General features: G+C 40.4%; 1 protein-coding gene across 1 annotated transcript in view; it reads right to left on the bottom strand.

Moving 5' to 3' along the window:
* Positions 1-18,823, bottom strand: part of svild (supervillin d) — a 115,437-nt gene that overhangs the window by 8,329 nt on the left and 88,285 nt on the right. Inside the window, exons 23-28 of the mRNA XM_067244788.1 lie at positions 15,087-15,294; positions 14,839-14,972; positions 14,370-14,525; positions 8,511-8,654; positions 6,550-6,656; positions 2,828-2,986 (exon numbers count right to left, since the gene is read on the bottom strand). Coding sequence (XP_067100889.1) covers positions 2,828-2,986; positions 6,550-6,656; positions 8,511-8,654; positions 14,370-14,525; positions 14,839-14,972; positions 15,087-15,294 — 908 coding nt within the window. The remainder of the gene's footprint in view (positions 1-2,827; positions 2,987-6,549; positions 6,657-8,510; positions 8,655-14,369; positions 14,526-14,838; positions 14,973-15,086; positions 15,295-18,823) is intronic.

Below are 18,823 nucleotides of genomic sequence, written 5' to 3'. Positions count from 1 at the left end.
TCGCTGTCTTGGTGTGTGGGGTTGCATCAAATTCCCCTTTTTTGCTCTGTTAAATTGCTGCACCAGTCCACACTTGACCGGTGGGGATCTCATTCTATTATGACTGTAACTGTTATCCGCTCCTGGCATCCTCTAATCCCTGCTCTCCTCTCTCTGTCCCCCCCCACACACATCCCTTGTGGTGTGGGGGGTTTGAGTTGTCAGCACCTGCCTGGTCGTCGGTCAGCCAACGCTGGACCTGGTCGCGAGTCTCCCGGTCCTGTCCTACATCTATAAAGTTGAACAATGGATTTTGGTGTTTTAAAAACCCACCGACACTGTATGACTATGTTTAGCCTGTGTTCTGCTCCTCTCTCTCACCAACCGTCTCTGGAGGAGGGGATCCCTCTCTGAATTGCTCCTCCCAAGGTTTCTTCCATTTTTCTCCTGTTGAGAGTTTTTTGGGAGTTTTTCCTTGTCTTCCTTGAGGGTTTAGGTTGGTTGAGGGGCAGTTCTATGGGCATATGTGAAGCCCTCTGTGACATGCTTGCGTGTAAAAAGGGCTATACAAATAAATTTGATTTGATTTGATTATGTGTTTTTGTGTATAATGTGTATTATTGTATATTGCATTCTTTTTGTATATTAGGATGTTTATTACTATTATTTTATTTGTATTTTATTCTATTTTATTTTATCTTATCAGAGATGTAATCTGTGTTCTTAGTACTTATATGTTATGTTATGCTAGGTTGCTTGCGTTGTCTTGTCCCAAGAATTTCAGTGCCCAGTCTGACCTTGTGTTGTTCTGTGCACCTGACAATAAAACTTGAGGTAAGAGTTTTAAAGGGCAGACGAATTGGGGAGCCTGTCCCGGGACCAGGGACAGATGTCCGCAAGCTGTCGAACACGGTACATCCCTTTGCTTTAAGAAGTATCCGTGTGTCGCCGCATGGTTCGCTAAATTCAACGTGTTTCCCCCTTTGCACGTAATCGTTTTGAAACATTTGTTGCATTTTGCGATGTTGGATACCTTGGCTGTGAAATAGCCACACTTTCGACCGCTTTGCTTTAGGCATTTCAAATGCACTAAAAGCTAGCTAGCTACATTTACATTTATTCATTTAGCAGACTCTTTTATCCAAAGCGACTTCCAAGAGACAGCTTTACAAAAGTGCATAGGTCACTGATCATAACAACGAGATAGCCCCAAACATTGCGGGTAGCCAAAACATGAAGCATACATTGTGAAAAACCAAATAATTGCCAAAGGCAAAAACCATAAGAGCATGTAGTTAAACAAGTTACAATTAAACAACATGAACCTCAAAAGTGCAAGAGTGTACCTGTAGAAAGCAAGCAACAATATATTTCACAGCGAGTACAAGAATTTTAAATCAGTTACAACTAACCAACAAGAGAAACAAGTCTCTCAAAAAGAGTCATTGTGATCCTGGAGGAAACTAACATCAGGTCCAGCAAATCATTCCTAAGTAGCGTTGTACTCCCAGAACAAGTGCGTCTTGAGCCTTTTCTTGAAGGTGGGGAGACAGTCAGTGTCTCTGATGGAGGTGAGCTAACGATAGACTAGCAGAGCAAGTGTAATATGTTTACTAGCGATCACATGCAGTGAATGGTTTATGCTTTTACGTACGTTTTGGTGAGCCCAGTGCAAAAATGTGACATTTTAAAAGTAGCCTACATTTACGGTAGCTAGCTAACGGTAGACTACAGAGAAAGTTTGATATTTTTACGTCTGTTTCGGAGCGACAGAGGGAAAATATTTCAGTCGACACATTAAGTGGAACCGAAATGAGGAACCGAAATTTGTGTTCTAATCCGTTCCGATTCCTACCGGTTGCGTAGGATCCAGTTCCATAGTGGAACAGGGTTTTGGTACCCAACCCTAAGCAGGATACCCAGGGCTTGGTTTACACCTAGCGATATTTCAGCCATCTGGGGGGTCAGATGGCTGAGCGGTTAGGGAGTCGGGCTATTAATCAGAAGGTTGTTGGTTCGATTCCGGCTGTGCAAATTGATGTTGTGTCCTTGGGCAAGGCACTTCACCCTACTTGCTTCGGGGAGAATGTCCCTGTAAGTCACTCTGAATAAGAGCGTCTGCTAAATGACTAAATGTAAATGTAGCCACTGGGGGACCATAGGCAGGCTAGGGGAACTCATATTAATGTTAAAATATCTCATAAAGTGAAATTGTCATGCCATGGGACTTTTAAGTTAAGATAACACTTTATTAATCCCTGGAGCCTCTTGACAGAAACTTCCTAAATCTGAAATCTTATCTCAGTTTAGGATGACAATTGGGATTTTGGTAGTATAGAAACATGCTTCCTAACCGCATTTAGGAAAAAATCCTATATTATCTTAGGATAGGAATTTAGCTATTACAGAACCATCCTAATTTAGGAATTTCCCAAGTTAGGAATCCTAAATTAGGATGGCATTGACACTGTCCTAAATTCAAAATAACTGGTAAAAATTGCAGCATCATTCTGGTTTGGTCTTTATGGCAACGAAGATGAGAAACATGTACACAGAAATAAAATGATTGAGAGGTTACTCAAACCAGAAACAATGAAGTAAAATTTTACTTGAATATTGAACATACAATGCATTTTCTTTAGAATTAAAACATTTAATTAATGCAATACAAAGTATAAAACTAAATGTATTCTTATTATTCATATTTTTTGCCTACATTCCACATCCCCTCAAAATTACAGAGAATAACCCTTTTGCAAAAAATCATCAAGAGCAGAAGAGATGTGTCTAGAAGTTTTGGTGTAGGCGTAGATTTTGCTGTTTGGTTAGTTTTTAAGTGTTTGTTTACCTTGAAGTCCTGGTCTGAGAGGTAGATCTCCAGGTGCAGGGGGTCCACTCCCTCAGGCAAGGGCTTGGAGGTTAGCTCTTCTACGGAATACTCATCCTTATTTAGCCTCGACAGCACATCTTGCACCAGGGTCACCTTGTTCCTTGTTGCAGTTTCCCCCTGAACCGACACAGGCAGGTCCACATACACACAAACATGAACACACACACACAAACACACATGAACACACACATATATATATATATATTTACGCAATAACTCATGGCAGGCTGTGGTATATGGTTATATCACAGCTAATGGGCATTGTCTGGCCCCATGCAAAGCAGATACAATGGGCCTCATTCACCAATATCTTCCTAAGTTATTTCTTAAATTTTTCTTAAGAAAGTTCCTAAGAGAAATCGACGTGTGATTCATGACATGTTCTTAAACAGCAGAATTGTTCGCAGGTGTGTTCTTAGAATGATGAATCCCAATATTTCGTAAGTTGAAAGCTCGTGCCCCGTTGCTCCTATTTAGCATAGGTAAACGCCCCGTTAATTCCCATAAAAGGGCATGATATGGCAGGGCCGTGTGCACACTCAGAGAAATGTCAAAACGACGTAGTAAAGACGGTGGGTATGGAAGCAAATCGTTACCAAAATTCAAATGAAAATGCATTTGCATTTTAAGAATGTGGCTGCATTATTTGACTCATAAATGACATTAGTAATCAATCATCCTATTTGCATTTTAATTTTCTTCTTCAAGAGTGCTCAATCTTTCACTTAATTAAAATGAAAAAGAAATAGACATTTGAGATTTAATTTTCAAAACATGCCCCAGCAAATAGATACCAAAATTCAATTTGAAATGTAAAATTTGAAAATTAAAATGCATTTCCAGAAATGCTTTTTCATTTTAAGAACGTGGCTGCAAAATCGTGACCACAATTCAAATTCAAATGCATTTCCAGAAATGCATTTTCATTTTAAGAACGTGGCTGCAAAATCGTGACCACAATTCAAATTCAAATGCATTTCCAGAAATGCATTTTCATTTTAAGAACGTGGCTGTAAAATCGTGACCACAATTCAAATTCAAATGCATTTGCAGAAATGCAAAATGAACGAAAAAGCATTCTGAGCGGCGCAGCAGAGTGACGTCAGTAGCCGCTCTTCTTCAGCTCCCTGCTGACCGAGCTATCCATCTTGTTCGGTAGGGGGCGGTGTGCACATCTGCATTGCATTACATTGCAAATGTGCCGGGAAATTGATTGAATTGCCGGGTCTTTAGAGCAGCGTTCCCCAACCGGTGCCCACCGGTCCGCGGACTGGTACCGGTCCATGAGTCATTTCGTACCGGTTCAACCAATAAAAATTCAAATGCATTTGCAGAAATGCAAAATGAACGAAAAATGCATTTGCATTTGAATTTTGGTAACGATTTGCTTCCATAGGTGGAGGCCTCGACGAAAGACAGAAAAACTTTAATAATTCTGAAGTGGAGGTACAGCTGCAAGAAGTTAGCGACAAACAACACTATATTTAATAGCGTCAGCTGTGGATACAAAGCAGTAAATAAAACCAATGCATGGAATGCAATTACTCATGCAGTGAACGCTGTATCTGGAGAAGTGCGCAGAACAGATTAAGTGAAATGGTTTAACTTTAATCTGAATTCTGAAGCAAAAAAACATATTTCAAAACATAGCCTAGAAGACAGTTGACTGTTACGAAATATCCATGAGGACTGCTCTTGGTAGCCTAAAGCGTCCCAACAGGTACTCGTCACTCTCTGCAAATAAATCGGTATGGTCACGGAAGATGCGTTCCCTCCTCAGGGGACGATCTGCTAAATTTTGCAGCAGCAATAAACAAGCCATTGTGTGATGTTGTCTTAGTGTGCGGAATAAGACTACTTTGGGCCTATAAATACCGTGATAAGTCACTTATTATTGGATGGCAAGGTTCCTCGTTAACATAATTGATGTGAATTGAAGGCAAAGCAAGGCTAGGTCATTTAAATAGGCCTAGCACAATTCATACACCATGGCAATTCAAAGTGCTTTACAAATGAGCAGAAGTGTAAGTGTAGTGTGTATTTATTAAAACAAACAAAATTTAATTATGTGTAAAATAATAAAAAATATTTGTTGCAAGATTATAAAATATTCAATTTTAAATTAGAACGGACGAAAACGGTATAACTACTTATTTTGCGCAAACATGTCAGCTCTCAATTGTGCGTAAGAGTGCTCTTGGGTGTGCGTACATTCTGTTCTTACTTAAGAACAAATCCCAAATAAGAAAACATTGTTGAATGCCAGAATCTTCGTGAAAAATGCTTAAGTGGGGTTTAAGAGCAAATTTGTTCTTAAGAACATTTGGTGAATGAGGCCCAATAACCATAGATTAGGGCCTGATGTGATCTATACATTTAGTCATCTATAACTTTTATATAGTGGCAGGTTGTCATTTTTTTATTTTTATAATATATATTATTCTATATAAAATAAGACCTCCTGGCTGCCTACACATAGTGCGAGGCGGTTGCTATGCAATGTACACAGAAGATGGAGAAACCTATTTTGATCATGCAACATGACACGCACATGACAGCAAGCATATTTATTTTTTCACCACAGGCTAATTAGATATATTTTATTATTTGGCTATTTATATACAGTACTGTGCATAAGTCTTGGGCACCCAAGATTCTTTACACAAATAATGTGTTATACTGTATTTCTTCAATTAAATGCTACAGCTTTTCTTGATGTTTCGATGAGGGCGGTGTGTACACGAGGGCAGCTTTTATTTATATAGCTTATATTATTATTATTATTATTAAATTCGTAATTAAGAACAACACAGGAATTGCGCAAAGCAGTTTATTAATTAGTAGGCGACAACTCTGGTGTTTCGTCGGTGAAGAGGCAGATGAGGATACTAATAGTGTTGCACAAAGTTTTGTAGCGTACCTATTTGTAGTAAAATAAATTAGAATTATAGTAAATCAAAATTTAATGTTGCTTCATTTTTTCGTTTAAGTGTATCAGATTTGAATGCAAAGTTTAATCAAAGTTAATTTATACTGCTGCACAAATCTTTTTGTTTGTGCAGCAGTATAAAAGTGCAATTTTGCTAAACTTTTTTGAATTTTTTTTAATTTCATTATTTCTTAAAGCATTTTTACTTAACCTTTTATAGTGCCTAAGACTTTTGCACAGTACTGTACATGAATTTGTATATTGTCACTTATTGTGAAACGGTCCATTATGACGAGTTTGAAATCGTAGTTTGTTAGGCTTGCATTTTTTTTACTCAGACGTGGCAGAGTCAGAAATTTTGATGTCATAGCTGTGGTATATGGTTAATATATCACAACTATGAACCAGATTTACATTTAGTAATTTTTTTGTCATTTAGACAGTCATCACGCAGACACTCTTATCCAGAGCGTCTGCGTGATTTGAGGTACCGGTTTTGGGAAAGTTTATCTACAGTATTTAGTCCAGGTGTAAATAACTCAGATGGAAAAAGAGTTTTTACATAAAGTAATATAATATTGTAATATTGCAAGCGAATACTAACATATTTATTCTGAATGTTCCTCCTATAATATTCAGGATCTTCTGATTTAACACTTAATGGGTTTACGCAAAACACATTTTACTTTACAGCTGGTGGGTTGTGTGTCTGTGTATTTTTTGGAATGAGATTTTAGCACAGGTCTCTTACCTGGGTGGTGATGTCCCGCTCCCAGTAGGGGAAGATGTTGGTGAAGGTAAGTGGCTCAGAGCCTGCTAAGATGGCATACGCCTGAGGAGGGCGCCGTTTGTTCTTTTCTGGAGCACCACATAAAATACAAGACAGTACACACTTGTCACCAGCAAGATAAGATAACACCCACAGTAATTAAGCCACTAAGTTAAAGTTCCCTTTTTTTAAACTATAAGAAAAGACAGACATAGTTATTCTCATCTCTAATTGCATGAATATCTATATAATAAATACATCCTTCCATTAATTTTCACCCGGCTAAGCAGGGTGTTCCAGATGTCCCTCTCCCCAGCAACACTTTCCAGCTCATCCTGGGGAGGTGTTTCCAGGCCAGATGAGAAATATCATCCCTCCAGCTAGGTCTGGGTCTACTCCGAGGTCCTCCCAGTTGGATGTACCAAGAAAGCCTCCAAAGGAAGGCGCCCAGGAGGCATCCTGGTCAGATGCTCGAACCACCTCAATTGGCTCCTTTTGACGCAAAGGAGCAGCAGCTCTACTCCAAGCTCCTTCTCCTCCCCCTGTCTCTAAGGCTGTCTGAGCTCCTCCCCCTGTCTCTCAGGCTGTCTGAGCTCCTCCCCCCATCTCTAAGGCTGTCTGAGCTCCTTACCCTGTCTTTAACGCAGTCTGAGCTCCTCCCCCTGTCTCTAAGGCTGTCTGAGCTCCTCCCCCTGTCTCTCAGGTTGTCTGAGCTCCTCCCCTGTCTTTAACGCTGTCTGAGCTCCTCCCCCTGTCTCTAAGGCTGTCTGAGCTCCTCCCCCTGTCTCTAACGTAGTCTGAGCTCCTCCCCCTGTGTCTCAGGCTGTCTAAGTTCCTCCCCCTGTCGCTCAGGCTGTCTGAGCTCCTCCCCCTATCTCTAAGGCTGTCTGAGCTCCTCCCCCTGTCTCTAAGGCTGAGCTCAGTCACCCTACGGAGGAACCTCATTTCGACCGCTTGTATCCAAAATCTCGTTCTTTCGGTCACTACCCAAAGCTCATGACCATAGGTGAGGGTTGGAACGTAAATCAACTGGTAAATCGAAAGCTATGGTACAAAGCCTGCATCACTGCAGACGCCTCACCGATCCACCTGTCAGTTTAACGCCTTTCTCCCGTCACTAGTACACTAGAAACAAGATCCCAAGATACTTCAACTCCTTTGCTGGGGCCAACAGCTCACTCCAAACCCAGAGGAAGCAGTCCACCTTTTTCCAACCATGGCCTCAGACTTGCAGGTGCTGACCATCATTCCGGCTGCTTCACACTTGGCTGCACTCTGCCCCAGGGCAACCCTGGCGGAGTCCAACACCCACTGGAAACATGTTCAACTTTGGGCCGAGAATGCTGACACAGCTCTCACTTTGGTTATACAGGGATCGGATAGCTTGTAGTACAGGCCCCGGTAACCCATACTCCCGCTGTTCCTCCCACAGGGTTCCCCGGGGGACACGGTCATAAGCCTTCTCCGAAACCACAAAACACATGTAGACTAGATGGCCTAAACAACTCAAGGCAACTGCAAGGGTAAAGAGTTGGTCCACTGTTCCACGGCCAGGACGGAATCTGCATTGTTCCTCCTGAATCCGCAGTTCGACAATCAGTTAGACCCTCCTTTCCAGCACACTGGAATGAACTTCATCAGGGAGGCTGAGCAGTGTTATAACCTGATAATCGGAGCACACCCTCTGGTCCCCCTTTTTGAAGATGGGAACCACCACCTTGTCCTGCATATTATATTCATGAGATACAAAACCAAAACATTAAAAAATGATTAACCAAGTTCTCTGTTTATTACTCTAATATACACATCTTTTCAAACAAATCCACTATGTCATCCCTTTCAGCAATCTTCTAAAAGTAAGGTCCATGTTTTTGGGCTGACAAAATGCTGTCTGCTCCAGCATATCACTCCTTTTAGTTGTCCTCCCTCTGATGAGTCCTAACCTTTGCAGTACTGCAGTACAGTTTCCATGGCACACTTCCTCTGGTTGTCCCAGCGGATCTTTGCGGAGCCAGTACATGCCGTGTCGTCAGGTTGCTGACCCTGCCACATGTACACTTCCATGTGGTTGTCCAAAAGGAAGATGGCTACACAGAGAGGGGCAGACAAGAGAAAGTAAAATATTTAGATGTGCTCACTCTCAGCAAGACACATTATTGTTATATCACATATATATTGTTATTGGGTATGCTTGCCAAACGGCAAGGCACAACCTATATTCTCTATCATATATATTTATTATTTATTATTATTTACCCACCCTAACTTGTCCTTCAATTTTTGTACTACATTCACAATGTCGATATCTAAATTGGTTCCGAAAGCGTTGCTTGTATTGGATTTTACGTTCCGTTGCATGGTTTAGGTTTATTTTAAGTTATTGTGGAGAAAAGTGAAGCTAACGGTGGCTAACTGTCCGAAAAATTGAAGATGTAACCTTTTATTCAGTATAAAATGATACTGTGTTTAGCTTTGTGAGCAAAGAGAGGCCTACCCCCAAATCTGAACTCTGGGTAACACTAGCAGTGTTTCCCCTACCATTATAGAGGCTCCCCGCCCCCCCAACGGCACCCCCCGCCCCCCCTGGAAGGTCAAGTAATTTTTTTAAATTAAAAAAAATATATATATATAGCGCCAGATCACAAAATAAGTCATTTAAGGTTACCTTTCCTATAAAACAGGTCTATAGCTTGCTCTTTGATTAAACAAACTAAATGGCCTTATGTTATTTATGTTATTTACACGACGGCAAGTCATTTCTGTCTCATGGTCCGTCCGTCCGTCTGCCCTGCCCTGCCCCCCTCCCAAAGCTGTAAACCTAGGGGAAACACTGACTAGGCTTACGTAAACAAGGGGACCTGGCCTGACCTTTATCTTACTGGAGAGGCCATGAAATATGTTAATCATATGGTCAAGCTTAGAGGGGTCAGAGAGCGCACTCACACGCGCGCGCAAGGTCTATGCAAGGGAGCCAATGAAAGAAGATCCATGGGACATTTGCATGCCTTTGTTTTAACCAATGACTGTCAAGAGCGGTTCTGTTTAAATAGGTAGCTAGCACAACATGCTAGCGGACAAACTTTGTAGCACCATGTCGTGTGATGTTTTGTCTCCTTGCGGCCGCAAGTAATAAAGCTTTCTTAACTTATTCACCAACTGACTGTGAAATGCTTGGTAGGTTAATATTTCTGACACTAAGTAGCTAGCCACAGTCACTAACATCACAAATCCATGCGCGATTACCTATAGTAGAACATTAGTTTAGCTAGGCTAGCTACCTACACGGCAAGACAGCTGCAAAAACACCACAGGCAAAGGCCAGGGTGATAACATGTAGCAGGCTATGTTTCCACGCTGTGATATCGACACCCTATTTTTCGACTGGTGACTGAAAATAGGAGCAAACGGAGCACAGCTGGCTTCTCCAGTAAAGGATGTAGACTGCAACCAAATGGTCGCATTTTGCTGTTGTTGTTACTGACAATGATTGCTTCCAGTAAATGTGTTATATTAGCCAGTTTTCCAGAAATACATTTCAAGCTTAGGCTATAGCCTTTTTTGGGGGCATATTTTCAGTTTGCAGGTGGTACTAGAATCATGATTCCAGTGAAGATACTGCCAATGACAACGTTATTAGAATCAGCATTACCGCCTATCACCATTACCTTATGCACTAATGTGAATTAGAAGAGAATCATGTTTCATTCTACACTTCACTTTTAGTATTTTCAAGTGTAAATGAGCAGCAACAAATGTATGATTTTTTATCTATGCAATCTTCATAAATAGGCCAATATGTAGGCATATAATTATAAAAAATATACACAAATATTAGTTGTAAAATGTAAGTAATGAAACGGACCCATCTGCAACAGACGCAAGCACACCTCACAATTATTTGTGTTGCCATTTGCCTACTTTAACATGTCACAGTATTTCAAAGCCCTGATAGTGTAACTGAGACGACACAATAAATAATTCCTCTTTCAAGTAATAAGCCCTCGCTCAAGTGTTGAGCATTAAATTAGCTGTACGGTCTGTAGAGATCTCTGGACGAAGCCACTTTTTTTGTGTTTTGCTAATGCTGAATTCAGTCAAATAAAATTGGTAAAATAGACGTAATTAGTGGCACATAACGTGAAGTAACATAGCATTTTATTTTGTTTGAGTTTTAACTTGTCCAGTGGGGCAAGTACATTTCTCTTCCACTTGCCCTACAAAAAAATCTAATTGTCCCGGAAAAGCGGACAAGCCTTAATGTCGAGCCCTGTAATGTATGTTTTCTATTGACCGGGAATTAACTAATATTTACCTTTGACACGTGAGTTCTAAATATTTCGGACAGTCCCCAAAGCGTACGTTATTTTTATTATGAGCCTGTACAAATTGTCCGAAAAAAGTTACCAGAACAACAGGGACGCTGTCAAAGCCTCCGTTTACAATTTTGAAAGACTTTAACAAGCTAACATGTAATTACAACAATAAGTGACTTCAATATTTATTTTAACCCTTGTGTTATCTTCGGGTCATTCTGTATCTTAACAATGTCTGGTATACTTCCACAGCCTTTACTTTTTTAATGAAGTTTTAAATAAAATGATAGAAAATCACTAATCTTTGAAAATAGCTTAATCTTCGCAAATCTTAACTTTTTTCAAAATGGTGTCAAAAAATCTTAAATATACACCAGATTATTCTAATAAAGTCTGGCCTACTTACTACCTACAACCTTTCAATTTTCATTAAATTTTTTAACAAAACTCAAATAAATTGCTCATCTTGGAAAATAGCATGAAATCCACGCTAATATTAATAACTTTTTCAAAATTGTGTGCCTGTTTGTGCACATTCTGAAGATTTCTTGCACTGTGAATTAGCACTGTCAGTTCTGTATTTGAATAAAGGGTTGGAAATGAATGCTTTTTTTTTTTCGATTCATCGATTAATTGAAAAAAGAATCGACAGATTAATCGATTATTAAAATAATCGTTAGTTGCAGCCCTAGACTGAATTAACTGGTCAGTGGGTTAATTTTTCCTAATTGTGCAGGGACAGGCCTTAAAATTAATATAGATCCGCAGAATCATGGGTTCTGTAGCAGTTTGCTACTTGAGTGCAGTCTTTGTGAAAGAGAGAGGTACCAAAGTGTGTACACATCTACACGTCTTCAAGATGGAACCAGGAACGACGTCGCGTTTGATGTGAATGTGCGAATGGTGCTCATAGCGCATGAGTTAGGGATGGGGTATGCTGCAGCCTCTGAAGAAAATAGGTAAAGTGTTAGGGATTCCTGCACTTCATCTGAAAACCTATCAGAGACATGACAAGAGAGTGACAGGTAAGGAAACAGGGTTTAGATAAATAAAACGTTAAGCTATGGGGGAGCAATAAATGCATCTCTCTCACTCTAGCTGTAAAATTGGTGGCACTATTGGTGGCACTAAACTTCAAAAACTAATGAAGAGTGGCATTGTTGGGTTTCTTCTCCCCCCTCCCCTATATTACTCTTGGCTCCACTGTAGCCTCAATCAATCTGGTTACAAAATAAGAAAGTAATATTTCATTCAGTATTTTGTATTATGTGGTCAGTTTAACATTTATAGGACAGACTTTTCCTTTCAATGTCAAAGTGAACAAAGATATATTTAAATAATGTAGCCTACCAGTACACATTTATTTTTCCTTTTGTGGCAGAAACATAACACACAATAAGTATGTGATTTGGATAGGACATGGAGGCAGCTTACAAAGGATGTTAGGGAGAGAAGTTTGAGTGTCATGCCACAAAGTAAAAAGACGTGTACTGTATCAACAAAACTTAACCAGGTGAACAGTTTGTGATACATTTCATTTTAGTGGCAGAAATTGAGAGAGGGCCGGAGTCACTTCACAAGACCAGGGAGCAGATCAGGCAGGCTTACGCAGATGTTGACCCAGAAGTGGCAGAGTTGCTGAGGTAGGATGCAGACGCAGTAATAAACATCAACGTGTCTTTTGACGGCACCTGGCAGAAAAGAGGCTTCACCTCTCAGTGCATCAATCATGCTCACAAGCGAATGGGAAAAGCACTGAGAAAATGGAGTGCACAGGCTAAGTTAGGAGGAAAGGGTGTGGGAAAGCTGACCGCAAGTAAATGTAAAATGTTACAAAATTATTACAGGGGGGCAATTCTGAACAACCAGGGGTTCAATAGATGGGATGAAGGCAGCAATATGGGCAAGTCTCCTCCACTGTATGCCCACTGATGACAACCCCTTGCACACCAGGTGCAATACCTCCTGGTGTTGGTACAGGAAGGCAGAGGAGAATGGGGAAACACCTGGTAGCCATAACCCCCATGCTGGAAACATTTTAACACGAGAGGTAGGGAAGCAGCTTATTCCATTATACCACCGCATGTCTAGTGACAGCCGGTTGCAGCGAATGCAGCATGGAGGCACTCAGTCTTTGTAGGGAAAAGCAGGGTTGAGGCAGCATCCAGTATGACCATCTCTACTTTTAATGAAGGTGCCTCTGCCATGCTAACTGTGATGGAGAGGTTGTGGCTTCAGAGCACTGTTGTTACTGTGGATGCAATGAGGGAAACTGATCGGTTCAAAATTGCAAAAGCTGAAACTGTTACAGTCAGCATGAAACATAGGCGCAAGAGTCTGAGCACATAAAAAAAACTGAAAAGTCACAAGCAGGAAGTGGATGAGGGGGTTACATATGGAGCAGGCATGGAGAACTAGGCTGCAAACACAAATGGTTAGGCTAACTAGGCACATTTAAGCAGGATGGACAACCACCAAACCAGGGTGGAAGTTCTAGTAGCAGTGTGTGTCTGTGCGGGTGTATTTTACTACAGTTCTGTCCAGTTAAAGGCCAATGCTGGTTCAGTTTTCAGTTTTAATGTATTTGGAATGTTGTCTGTTGTTGGTGCTAAGGTCTTGATGAGATACTTTGTCTGTAAATAGTGCTTTAAAATACATTTGTATACAATTTTACAACACATATTTTTCAAAGCCCGTTTTCTCAAAATGAGTTTTTTCTCATGCTCTGAGCGTGAAATCTCCTCTTCTGTAGTACTCATATACATCAATCTTTCTATTTATATTCCTATTTACTTTGTCTAGGATTTTACAGAGGGGTTTGTTTATAAATATTTCATAGCCTGATTTATTGGGAATTTTATTCAAAAAATAGTTTTTTATGAGTGTTGACAGTATTTTCTGATTTCTGAAGTGATAAAAAGAGATATAAAAAATATCCTCTGTAAAGAACTTTATATTCAAAGTATCAACAAAAGGACACAACAAGTTTTTACCTAGCTTTAACCAATAATCAGATTTCAGTTCTGGAAAATAAAATATTCAGAAAACTTGTAATGCAAAAAACCATTGTCTTAATATAAGTAATCAACTGGGGAAGTTTAATGGTGATATCTTTTAATTTTTACCCTATTAACCTGTGGTGTCTGGCTTTAAGAAAAGTGTATATTTTCGCTTTACACAATGTGCAAATTAATTGTACCTTTCCTCAAATAATAATTTCCTCAGATAAAATTAATTATTTAACTAATAATGTTTTAAGAAGAAATAAGTTAACATTTTGCTATGATGGTTGTTTGTTACAGTACTTTATTCTTGGGGTCCCCAAGGACCCTAGTAAGTAGTCTTTGTATGTTAAATATGTTGGTAGGATGTGGGCTAAGAGTGCACACTTGACATAGTATATGGAACCTTCTGAGCATGTTTACCAGGTTGCTGTACAGAGGAGAGTTTTGTTTATCAGGCTGATGTTCAGAGTAGAGAATGGTTTACCAGGTTGCTGTGCAGAGTAGAGGTTCTCCTGAAGGAAGGGAAAAGCCATGACGGACTCGGTCACACGGACAGAGCTGAGCTGCTCTTCCCCCTCAAATACTCCTGAGCTGGCACTTAGACAGAACAGCCGTGGTGTGTAGTTGTACTTGCCAGGATCTGCAACGCATACACAAACTCTGAGTAAGCAGAGTCATATATTTTGAACAATAACCTTTAATTATATATTTATGGTTGTGATAGTGACAATTTATAATGGTAGCCATTTTCCCAAGTGTTCACATCTCACAAGCAGAGAGATTAATGACACTGCAGTTAGAGCTGCCTGAATTCATTTTAATATATTGTTCCTGTACTTCACAACCTACCTTACAGTATTACCGTGCATACTTTCTTGTGTTACGGTTAGATCAAAAACAACCATATGAACTGTTTCTCTTGTTGAGTTTGCATTTGTGTGTGTGGTGGGCACCTTGCAGCATGCAGTCATAGGCCTTCCTGTCCTGCTGGCCCAAGGCTTTCCAAAACTCTGCAGGTTCTTCTCCTTCCAATATCTCCTCAACCTTTACATTGCTGTTGCTGCTGAGTCCAAGTTCATGGGAACACCTGTTCAACACAAACACAAACCCATACAGAATATAAACATAGTTATGTTACAATATAACTAACAAGGCCTATCTCTACTCTTATATGAACATATCCATCCACATAAATGCCTACCCCTTAGTCAGTCTGTCCACAGCCTTGAGGCCCACCTCTCTGGCTCGGGTGTGGGCCTTGCAGCCATGCCACAGGTACAGCTGGTCCTCCTGGGCATTGAGCAGCACTAGGCTGCCCCTGGAACGCAGGCTGGAGCAGCAGCAGGCCACCTCCACCAGACAGGCCTCTGCCACCATCTCGCCACGCACACTGAACACTCGCCAGGCAGCTGAGGAGGCACGGTTAAAGGGCATTTTTGCATAAAGTACGATATAATATAGTGTTATATAATAATATTCTAATATGTATAATAGTTATTTCATCCTTTAGAAAACATACATTGCATTAAATCTTGATATCAGTACACTCTCCCCAGAACCCCCCGATCAAGGCTCGGACCCCCCCAAAAGAGGTAAAAACCACAGGTCGGGGGGATCGATACATTTATATATCGTTCTTACCTGTAATCGTAAATATCACAATATAGTTACCATTTTCATTCAATAACAGGTTGGCGATACACAGAAATGTTGACTTTATGGCAGGGAATATCACACACTATTACACTGACTGCCATAGTAAAAATTCACTCAATAAAATCAGCACAAGTGACCAGTGCCCAATAAAACTCAAGAAACACCGCGCGCGAGTGACCAGGCAGTGGGCAATACAGAAGCTTGTTGAATCACCTCAGTGTAGCGGTGCGTTCTGCGTCGTGAGAAAGTGCAAGAAAGGCAAGTTTGCTATCTAATACCCCAAAAATCTGTCACGAATGTATTTGTAATGGCAATTAGCTGTAGAATATTCACAAGAATGTTAATGATAGAAACATGGTTAACCACCAACTTAAAAGATAGCTATCGCTAGCTCTATATCAAGCAAAATAGCTTAATTTGTCAGAATCTGGAGAGATTTCCAACAGCGCGGAGCCGTACCGAGCATCCCCCTCCCGGCCGTTCCTCCTCTGGTCGCACCTGGACCATCCACCGCAGCCAGCAGTTCGTCACTCAGTTCTGTGTGCTTGTTATAATTATACTAGATAACTTTTCCAGAGGTATTTCTGCTATGAGTTAGTGCAAATCGCTAACTTGATATTACGCTACTCGGTGTAGAATTATGGTATTTTGGTGAAATGGTAGCTGATGTTTTAGAAGTAGTTGGAGAGCTCACTGTCTGCTGTCTCTGGTCGATTAGTCGAGTAGTCGACTAGTCGATTTTCTGGTCGATATGCTCTTGGTTGACTAAGATTGTTTTAATCGAGCTGCCGTATGGCAGTGTGAGATCTGATTCCCGCTTGTGTCACCATTGCTGAATTAAAGAAATGTTCTACAGAAATTGTAGATTATATTATTTAAGACAAATAAAGCAAATCTAAAAATGTATAATTTATAAGAAAAGGTGTTACTGTTTTCCGTTTCGTTAATCTGCACTTTGTTTTGTTTTTTTTGCACACGGCACGAGCACAATTGGTTGCCGAACTACAAACTCTGCCATAGCCTACTTTGTCGGTGTTATTAGTCAAAATGGCAAAGAAATCTGTGGTATGACAGCATTTCATTAAAGTACATTTACAAAGTACCGGGTGACTCGAAAAACTTTGAATGCAAGCTCTGCCAACAACGGTTTATTTTTCATAGTTCGACGTCGAATATGATGTAGCTTGTAGGTTGAAAAATTAATATGCCTATTATAAGAATCACATCCAAATCGAATGACATTATCTTCTCCGGCCAAGACAACAAAATCTTTCTCTGTTGCACCTTTCCCCACTCTATTTCTACGTAAGTTCGCATGCTGCACGTTTTCAGGCAGTGATCAGTGCGCTCGGATGATTTGCATGTTAAACAAACAATATTTTTAATTTGTAGTACATTTGAAGAGATAATACATAATAAACAATCAGGAATTTTGTATTATATCGGCATTCGGTAACAACAGGACTGGTGACACGAGACTTATTATTAGTAATTAGCTTATTTTATAGCGGCTGAATCCAGCAGCTACATTGAGTCAGATCGGGAAAATGTTTGTACATTTATGTTTGTCTAGTTGTCAATCTCCCTTCTTACGTATGCATTTCTTTCATATTATCTCTTAAAACAGTGAGGTAAAACATCACACAAAAGGGTTTGATGAAAAACATTGTGACATTTATAGAAAAAAAAACACTTTACAATTTAGATTAGTCGATTTTCAGAAGTGTTTAGTCGAGTCTTGGTCGACCAAAGAAAATTTTAGTCGGGGACAGCCCTACTCTGGTGTCCATTTTTACTCCTGTGTTACAGCTCAGGGGAACAAGCTTCATTTATATGCATCTGTATGTTTCACTCATTGAACAAATAAATTCTAATTCTATACTGTTTTGTTCGGCTTGACGTAGTGTCCCTTATCTGGGTCGTAGGTACTTGAGAGAAGCGCGCCTTCCAGCAAGGGGGACGGATTGGTTGAATTTATAGTACTCCGAAGGCTGTGGGTGCTGAAAACACTTCACTGCCAGAACAGTAGGTGGCGCTGCGCTGTGATGCTAGCTAGGTTATCGAAAAGTCGGAGCAAATTTACAAATTAGCCGTTTCATCAATGAAAATAAGCACATTTTCAGCAACTACACTGCCCATTTCTCGTCACATTTTAATTCAGATGCTGATTTACATGTACTGTTTAGCTGAAATATGAATTGTAAACTTACAGCAATGGCGGTCAAAGGATTCTGTTCCGTCTTGTTGGTCACGGCAACCCCGCCCCTGACGCAAGCGGTTCTTAATACGGACCAATCACAGCCAAGGGGTATCCGTAAAATGACGGAAGGACAGATAGTCAGGAAAATCAAGAGGTGCACGTAGAGCTCTCCGAGGGGCTCGGAGAGGGCACGAAGAGGGAGTTCCTCGTCGGAGAGGGTGTTCCCTGTGTCCGTCTCCTTGTGGGCCGGCCGCAAGCAATAAAGCTTTCTTAAAGTTGTTCACCGACTGACTGTGCAATGCTTGATAGAAAATTTTCCTGACACAAATTTAAAAAGTATAATGTGTCATATTATTTCAGTAAAAATGTATGTTGTGTCATCTAAAAACATGTAAGCTAATGAGGCCCTCTGAGAGTTGTTTAGAAACACAGATTTAAAAAAAGATTACCCTTTACTTGTTTCATAAAAACAGTATGTAAACACACATATATAACCTCTCAGTCAACTCTCTAACGATGAAGTTTCTATTCACTGTGTTAGGTGTGCATAAACATATAACGCTGATTGTCCTTTGAAATGCTATACATTATTCTGCCAAATGCATCGTGACTGCAAGCCATTCATTCCACTCAATCACAGTAAGGTGATCAGACAGCAAACTCTGGGTCTGGCTACCCTGATGCCTCCAGATCTGCTCCTTGTGTGTTCTCCAGGCCATCTCAATGTGCTGGGTATGGGCTCCAATGTGGGCCTACATACCACCTGCATGGTCACTGTGGGGTGGTTGTACGATGTACGCGTTAAGCATGACACTCGTCACTAATGACTGATGACCAGGCACCACATGATGAGCAATGAAGTGGACAAGATGTCTTTGAGATCTTTTCTCAACAAGCTTTAAAACAAGTTTTACATTTCTATGCCCTAAAGGCCTACACTCAATATCCCAAATTCCATCTTATTTCTCGTTCATTCTCCAGCCATTCTTCCTCTCCCATTCTGAAGTAGAACCACATATCAATATATGGTATATATTGGCAACAATGTGGTTGAGTAAATCATATTTAATCTTAAATTATAT

This window comes from Osmerus mordax, chromosome 10 (genome assembly GCF_038355195.1).
Source record: "Osmerus mordax isolate fOsmMor3 chromosome 10, fOsmMor3.pri, whole genome shotgun sequence".
In the NCBI taxonomy this organism is placed as follows: Eukaryota; Metazoa; Chordata; class Actinopteri; order Osmeriformes; family Osmeridae; genus Osmerus; species Osmerus mordax.
This window is presented reverse-complemented; position numbering and strand designations above follow the sequence as displayed.